This window comes from Dermacentor variabilis, chromosome 7, assembly GCF_050947875.1.
Source record: "Dermacentor variabilis isolate Ectoservices chromosome 7, ASM5094787v1, whole genome shotgun sequence".
NCBI lineage: Eukaryota > Metazoa > Arthropoda > Arachnida > Ixodida > Ixodidae > Dermacentor > Dermacentor variabilis.
This window is the reverse complement of record NC_134574.1, coordinates 23,028,739-23,037,326: the sequence shown is the minus strand read 5'-3', so window position 1 is coordinate 23,037,326 and position 8,588 is coordinate 23,028,739. Positions and strand designations below refer to the sequence as shown.

The 8,588-nt window shown below is 54.2% G+C and overlaps 1 protein-coding gene across 1 annotated transcript; it reads left to right on the top strand.

Moving 5' to 3' along the window:
• The first annotated feature begins 2,062 nt into the window (after positions 1-2,062).
• Positions 2,063-2,473, top strand: LOC142588979 (histone H3-like). The gene has a single exon (XM_075700774.1). The coding sequence runs from the start codon at positions 2,063-2,065 to the stop codon at positions 2,471-2,473; it is 411 nt and encodes a 136-aa protein (XP_075556889.1).
• Positions 2,474-8,588: the final 6,115 nt, after the last annotated feature.

Here is an 8,588-nt window from a genome sequence, read left to right as displayed (position 1 = left end):
CATTCGTCCCACGAAGCCACCGGGAACTGCTCCTATGGCCTTGATGTATCTAGCAAAGTGAGGTGATGGCTAAACAGGTAAACAAATGGGGAAGGAACAGTCAGAGAAAATGTACGGGCCTCTTGCTTTGAAGAAACGCGGAACTTTTGGTTATTTCTTTTCTCTTGTCTATGTAATGATTACTGCTACGAAGTCACTGGTATGCGCGTGCAAAGGGAATAGCCGAGGATGAAGCAAGGCGTACACAGTGCGCAATGAGGTCATACCGGTCGTGCGTGTAGCTCGGAGGTGAACTCTAAGTAAGGCATCGGAACACACCCAAGAGAAAACAACGGGTTGTCACGAGAGAACTACTGCAGCCATGTAAACAAGCTTCTTGTTCCATCTGAGAAAAATGTGTGGTGGTGCGGTGACGTCTCTCTTTCTCTCTTTTTTTCCCTTCCATAATGCACGAGTACTGGCAGGTTAAGAAGTACAAAGTTTCATATCTCAACAATACAAAGCGGTACCGCGATCGTGTGAATTGTACGCAACTACTCACGGAAGTTCTGTCTAAAAAATTTTATCCCATCGAAAACGCCTGTGATGTCTGTGAAGGTATTGTAAAAGTCATACTCACACATGACTGGTATATCTTATCGAGGCGTATAAATTGTGTTCCCTTTATACATATCGCCTTGTGCAATTAACAGAATTTCCAAATCCGGTGCCATTGCTGTGTGACGGAGCTTTAAAGCGCACAGTTGAACTGTTTGTTCTCTCTTCCATTTCACAGTTTGCCACAATCACTGAGAAAAAAAATAGTAAAGAAAAAAGAGGCAGCGCTCGGCATCAGTTGAAAATCGCGCTGTTGCAGGCGCGGCATTTGAACATTTTCTTTTACTCGTAATTAGGCGCACCAAATTCGGTGAATTAGTTGGCGAGGAAATAGATTTCTCCCGGCGGCTGCCGAGCTGGAGCTTCGCTATAACATGACATCGATGCCGTCGATCCTGTGGCGAAGTTGCGTGCGGGAATGCAATCGAAAAAGCTAGCTGACGAAATGTACGCACTGTATGGGGCAAAGTGTTGCGTTTGATGATTGTTTGTCAAAACATGGTGTCCCTTGCAAGTGCGAAAACTGCGCACCCAATACGGGGCACGGGGAAGCCGCGCTTGGGATCGCGCCTGCGAAGCATTGGTTGATGCTACCTTGACATATTGTTTAAGGACCCTTCATACATATGGAAGTACCGCTTGCCTATCCACAGTTTTGAGGCCCCAATTAGTTGTCCAGGTCTCCTAACGCGCGTTCAACACCTGTCAATATTGTATTCCAAATTCGCTCTTAGAGCGGAAGTGCATCGTTTTCTCTGTAACTCTGAAGTGGTGCTGGTAGTCCATACGTGAGTTTGTCATTAACCTTGTGAGGTGATTGCGGGCCTCGCGTTCTTCTGTGCGTGGACGGGAAAGTGCGGTACTGGCATGTGTGCACATGCGAGACGGTTTGCTGCCGAGTGCGGCCAAAACACGATGTAGTTGCCCCTCGAGAAGGCACCGTGGCGCGCACTTGTAGTTCGTGAAACGAGCATCAGCATGATCAAAGCAAGGCAGTGGACAAGCAATAATGTAGCCTTAACATGCCACCCATCTGCGTCGCGCGCAGATCGCGATAACAGCTCCGATGGCGTTGGGCGTGGAGCGCTAACCACTGTCGAGATTAGTGGTGTGGTCTCACACTCGGCACTGGCAATTGGCGACGCGCGGCGGTATAAACGAGATTGTGGTGTTGGCTGAAACGAAAGAGAACAGCGCGGCATGCTGTCGTGTTTAAACTCAATTAAACCGCCTGCGAATGTGCTTTCCTTAGCCGCGAACAAGGCGCCCGCGCGCAAACGTGCCTCCTCCAGCATCCTGGCGAACGGCGGCGGCGCGCGCACCGCCCGAGACGGCTGTGCCGGCGCTGGCCAATCGGCGGGTGAGTTGGAGAGGAGAAGAGTAGTGCGGCGAAGCACGACGCGCGCGGCGCAGGGGTCATTTTCACTCCGGCAGTCGACGACTTCGGACGCTCGCTCCGTTCGCTATGGCCAGGACCAAGCAAACCGCCCGTAAGAGCACCGGTGGGAAGGCTCCACGTAAGCAGCTTGCTACCAAGGCTGCTCGCAAGAGTGCACCTGCCACAGGAGGGGTTAAGAAACCGCATCGCTACAGGCCTGGAACCGTGGCCCTTCGTGAAATTCGCCGCTACCAGAAGTCGACCGAACTTCTCATCCGCAAGCTGCCGTTCCAGTGCTTGGTGAGGGAAATCGCTCAGGATTTCAAGACCGACCTCCGATTCCAGAGTTCGGCTGTGATGGCCCTTCAGGAGGCCAGCGAGGCATACCTGGTCGGTCTCTTCGAAGACAGCAACCTGTGTGCCATCCAGGCCAAGCGTGTTACCATCATGCCAAAGGACATCCAGCTGGCCCGGCGCATCCGTGGCGAGAGCGCCTAAGTTCGGCCGCTGTCTGCGCCGCAGCCTCGGTCAGGCAAGCAACACAAAACGGTCCTTCTCAGGACCACCTACATGTTTGCTTCGGGCACGGGAGCACGCGAGACCACGTACTCCAGCCGTACCCTCTCGGTCTGTCTGTTTTGTTGTTATTTTTTATTATTAATATTTTTTTGTGTGTGCCTGTGTTGGGCTGCCGGTGCGAGGTGGTGCCTCGTTTGGTATGCATATGGTAAGTATTGCGCGCGTTCGAGCACGAACAAGAAGAGAGAGGGGAAAAAAATAAACAAAATGCGTGTTCGTTGCAAAACGGTGCGCGCATTCATGCGAAGAAGCCGCGCCCGAAAACGAAATTAATGCGGCCGATGTTGCGTGCAAGCTTTTGTGTATTGGTATGCCATGCATGCATTTGTTCACGTTCCTCATGCATACCTGCCTGGCTCATAAGTGCATGCTGGTTGCGGATATGGTCCATTTTTTGTTTGTTTGTTTTTAAGGGCCCAATCGCCTATCACATTCCACTACGCGAATCGTACGCTAATTGCAGTGAGGCTCGTCCCTGTGCGCCCCCGGACACCCGGAAGCTCGCTTTCCATTTACATTCGTGCACTGAAATGCCAGCTAGCTAGCAGCAGCGTCAGTTCAAGAGGCACGGTTGCGCTAATTCAAACAGAGGGAAACGGGCGCAGAGAACGGGATTGCCAAGCAAAACCCTGCCGTCACATGCATTTCGGTGGTCCTGACGAGGACCGTTGGGTTGTGCGACGAGCGCGACTGTAGTCCGGCGGCTGGGAGCTCGCTTACGCCTTCTTCTCGGTCTTCTTTGGGAGAAGCACAGCTTGGATGTTGGGCAAGACGCCGCCCTGCGCGATCCTCACGCCAGAGAGCAGCTTGTTCAGCTCCTCGTCGTTGCGGATGGCGAGCTGCAGGTGGCGGGGGATGATCCTGGTCTTCTTGTTGTCACGAGCTGCGTTGCCAGCGAGCTCGAGCACTTCGGCAGCCAGGTACTCGAGGACGGCCGCGAGGTAGACGGGAGCGCCCGCTCCGACGCGCTCGGCGTAGTTTCCCCTGCGCAAGAGACGGTGGATACGGCCCACGGGGAACTGGAGACCCGCGCCGCTGGAACGCGTCTTGCTCTTGCCCTTCGCCTTGCCGCCTTTGCCACGTCCGGACATGCTGGTGCTGTTGACGCGTAGACTGAGTACCGTTGTCAGATGGGAAGAGGACTTGGCAACCAGGGGCGCCGCGTCCCAGAGCTTTCATGTACTCATCAACCCAGCATCATTCGATACATTGACCCCGGTACTCCCCCACAACCCGGGCTGGCTGGGTGGGGGGACTTGGTTCGGGCCAACGGTCCTTCCCGGACAAGGGGGCTGTTGTGGTGCAGCCCAACTGAGGGACTGCACTCAACACACAAATAGCCATGTCGGTCTTGCAGGGCACAAGCCTGACTGACCCTCGGACTGCCCTGATGCAAAAGAGGTCAAGGCATACAACCATGGAGACCACCAAAGCCGTCCGCGGAGCAGCGCGACCACTTGAGGGTGCACCACCACCGGTTCCAGCTCTGGGTTCCACTGAGCCAAACAAAACCCCGTAGATCGACTGGCGCACACGGCCGAGTCGTGCGACCTTTGGAGCATGCATCATAACTTAATGGATAGCTTTCCACCTGACTCGTCAAAAATCACGGCAGGACGAGCCCACACTTCGAGAAACTTCTCGCCCAAGCGGTGCCGCTCCCGGGCGAGGTGGAACCAGACCTCCTTCCGTGCTTTCGCAAGCACTTCGTGAAGGGCCGGTGCCCGACCCCCCGAAAATTGCATCGCAGCGTGCCAGCCAAACTTGGTATGAGCACTCGGCGAGGAGAAGCACGAACTGGTTGATCGTCTGATTGGGCAAAGGGTGCAAAAATCGGACTGTCTCATAAGGAACGCCTGGGAGCCTAAATAGACTAGCAACTCTTTGGAGAAGAGCTGCTGGAAGCAAACACTGCGTAAAGATATGAACTGAGTCCTCACGAGCGCCACAGAAAGGACACACTCCACGAGCCGGGATGGCTGTGAAGGGCCTGTAGCTCAACGGCAGGCACCCTCGCGCCAGGCGGTACACAAAGGTGGCTCGCCTGGCGTCGAGGAAACCGGCTGTAATGAGCTTCCAGTTTGGCCTGTGAATCGACAGGTCGTACCTTTGGTAATGTGGGGGGAGTCCTGGGGTGAGGATATCCACTAACTCTTGGAGTGGAGCTGAAACTACGTCGATGCCTAGATGAACCTTGCAGAGGCTTACCAAAGAGTTGGCAGCCGCCGCATAAATGGTGGACGGGGTACCTGAACGAGGAACACAGTGGGAAAATGTGCTCTTCGAGAACAAGCGGAGTCGGGTGCTAAGAAAGAAGGAAGTTAAGCTTCGAGTTAGGAGCATATCCGAGTTAAGAGCGACCTGGGTCCAACTGACGTGTAGTGCAGTAGCCACGATGCCCAGGTCGGGAATTCCGAGTCCTCCCTTGTCCCTGGGCAACTTGAGCACCCACCTAGCTACACAACCAGTTGTACCCTTCCAGAGGAAGCGAAACAAGACCCTCTCCAAGATAAGCTTGGTTCGGGTTGGAATAGGAGACACACACGCCACATACGTCAGAAAGGAAAACAGAAGTGAGCGAAGGATTGTCGCTCGAGCAGTGAAAGGGCATGACAACGCGCTGTATTCCTGAACCCTGGCTTCAAGCTTCTCCTTAGCCTGTTGCCAGTTTTCGGGAGAGAGACCATCTGGTTCGAACTGGAAGCCTAGAATCCGCAGCCGCGTTTTCACGGGGAGACCATGAACGGGCTGCGGACTGGAAGGAGTGGAGTTCAAGTACATTGCTGCACTTTTCGACCTATTCAACCTTGCACCGCTCGCCCCGCAGTAACTGTCCATGACCTCCAGGACGTCGCAAGCTGATGCTTCGTCCGGGACGATAATGGACAAGTCGTCTGCATAGGCAAAGAGTGCAACTGGGGGGGAACCTGGTGGAAGTAGGAACCTGCCAATTCTGCTGTCACAAGACAACCTCTGCAGAAGCGGTTCAAAAGCGAGTACGTAGAGGGCAGGTGAGAGCGGGTCCCCCTGTCGCACACCACGTCCCACAATGAATGCCTCCGAGAGGCGGTCTCGTATGAGAACAGCAGAAGTCGGTCGAGAATACAAAGCTTGGATCATCTGTCTAAAACCCACACTAAAACCAGCCTCTTCCAAAACACGGAAAAGGTACCTATGGCTAATGATATCGAAAGCCTTCTCCTGATCGAAGGAGCAAATACCTGGAAGTTTCCTGGTATTTGCCCTCAGGAGAAGGTCCCTTAGTGCTATACCGTGAAGCTGAGTAGAGCGCCCCTGGACACAACATGCCTGGTATGGACCCAAAACAGTGCTGAGCACTGGCGTGAGTCGCATACACAGGCACTTTGCTATGAGCTTATAATCGCAGTTCAGAAGTGTGATTGCACGCCATGCTCTCAGATCGGAGCTCCTCGACTGGTCCTTACAAAGGAGAGGGATTAACCCCTCTCGTTGACACGCTGACAAAGTCCCTTCACTGAGTAGCCGGTTCACCAGTGATGTGAATGGCTTCCCTAACAGTGTCCAAAATTTAACATAAAATTCGACTGTCAGACCATCGGATCCCGGACTGCGATTACGCTTCATAGACTTCAATGCCGAAAAAAGCTCGTCCTCATCTATGGCTGAGTCGCACACTTGCGGCGGCTCAGCTGGCGAAGCAAAAGGAAACGCAGTTGGAGTGGCAGCTGGTTCGGCATACAAGATCATGTAAAACTGCCTCGCCATTGCAAGAACTCCATCTGGTGAATCGACTATGCTACCATCGCTTGGATCTATTAGGGAGGAGAGAGTTGTGCTCTTCCTTGAGAGATGTTTACGTAGGACGTTTCTGCTGCACCACGCTTCCATTTCCCACAGCTCTGCTCGGGTTGTGGCCCTCCAGCCATCCCAGCGTCGCTGCAGGAGAATCCGAAGTTCCTTTCGGAGTGAGGCCAGCACCGAAGCAACTCCAGGACCGCCGGACAGTGGCCTCGAGAGCAGGAGGATCGCGTTGGACACGATTTTAATCTCCTCATGCTCCTCGCGCGCTCGACGCTTGCCCCAAGACCTGAAGCACTCACGCACTCTGACCTTCACGTCATCCCATTCTGTACCACTTAGATTCGCTCTATTGTGCAGCGATCGAAAAAGAATGGATGATACCTCTGCGGTTGCCTGCCTGTCTTTTAGAAGACGTGGATTCAGACGCCACGGTCTCTTCCCTTGCGCGACTATGCTAGAATCAGCGAACCGCAGAATTTGGAAGCTGTGGTCGCTAAGAGCAGAAGGAGTTAACCAAGAAGAATGCATACTAGGAGCCAGTGACGACGAGATGTAAAAAAGATCGATGTGGCTCTGCATGCCTCTTCCTCTCCAGGTCATTCCTGACTGACCAGGGCGAAGCACACGCCAAGCATCGACAAGTCCCAGCCCGTCGACGAGCTCTCGTAGTACAACATTTGCACGCCTATCTTTCTGGTTTGAAGTCCCTCTATGCGGGATGCGATCAACCTGTTCTAACACACAGTTGAAGTCGCCTACAAGGATTAGCCGAGAGGGACCTACCAAGTAGGGTTCTAATGTAGCGAAAAACTCTCTCTGATCTTGAGACTGGGTTGGAGCATAAACATTAACAATTCGAATGCCACAATCAAGGTCCACCGACAAGACGCGGCCCTCGGAATCCCTGGCATGGCGAATAACAAGGGAGTCGAAATTCGGCATCAAAACGATCGCCGTACCTCGACTGCCCGTCGCGCCATAACTCCAGAAAGACCGAGTGCGAAAAATCCGGTCGAAGTGGCTGATCTGGCCTAGCCTATGAATATAAGTTTCCTGAAGCACAAGAATATCTACCTTTTTGGATTTAGAAAAATTAATAACCTCTAACTGCTTAGAAGCACGCGACAAACCACGACAGTTAAAGGTAGCTATGGTGAGAGAAGAAGCCATTTGAAGGGAGAAAGAGATTAGCTACGAGCTAGTAGAAAAAAAAGGAAGACAGAAAGAGCTAGGAAAATAAATAAAGAGCAGGCAAGTATTAGGTAATACTAGCCGCTAGTGACAAATAAGCAAAGTCTACTTATGAGAGGGTCTCCAAAGTTGGGGACCCCTCATCAGTAGACTCATAGGTTCTGTCTGAGAGCAACGAGCATTCGCAACGTCCCCATCCGCAATTGGGACAAGGAGGAGAACCCTCCGCGTCCGATGGGACCTCAGTATCAGAATCGGACGTTTCAACAGCACTGCGCTTAAATTCTGGAGGGCCAGTCTCCGAGCCCTGGGAGTCACCTTTGTCCGAGCTCGACTCACGCCCCGCGGCCGCCGCCCTGGCAGCGGAGCCAGCGCGGTGTGCGCGCCGGCTCTTACGCTTATGGTTCGACCGACGAGCAGTGTCAGTCGCGCCAGTCAGCGGTTCGGACGCGCCAGAGATAGCGACCGGCGTAGCGAGAGGCGTACCCGCCACGGAGGCGACAGCGACCGCCGCTTCAGCCTCCTCGCTCGCTGCCCCCTCGCACGTTGCCGTGACGGAAGGGGGAACGACCTCGGTAGCGTCCACGGAATCGCCGCCGCGCTCGGCGGCATCGACCACGCTCAAGGAGCCCTGGCTCTCTCCTTCCTCTAAGGCAGCAACCGTATCAGCTACCGGCGAAGTAACCGCTTCCACGACGGCAGGTTTCTGCTGTTCTGGCCTCGCGGTCACTGACGAGTAGGTGCGGACACTACACGCCGAAACCGCATGGTCGCCGCCGCAACGTACGCACGCCGCGTCGCAGGACGCGTGGCCAAACTGCCCGCAGTGCGCGCCCTGAGGCGTGTCGCACGCGGCGGCGTGGTGTCCTGCCATGTTACACCTACGGCACAATCTAACTACACCCTCGTACTCACACTGAACGACACGCTCACCTACACGAAGAAGGTTAGGAACGGGCCGCGCCATCTCTATCCGAATGCGCCGGTTTCCGGTGCCAACGGCAGGGAAACCGGGCACGCATTCTTCGGAGATCCCGTGAACCTTTCCGAAGACCTCTAG

Excerpts from the sequence above, each read along its gene's own strand:
- LOC142588979 (XM_075700774.1), top strand. The coding sequence starts at position 2,063 with ATGGCCAGGACCAAGCAAACCGCCCGTAAGAGCACCGGTGGGAAGGCT.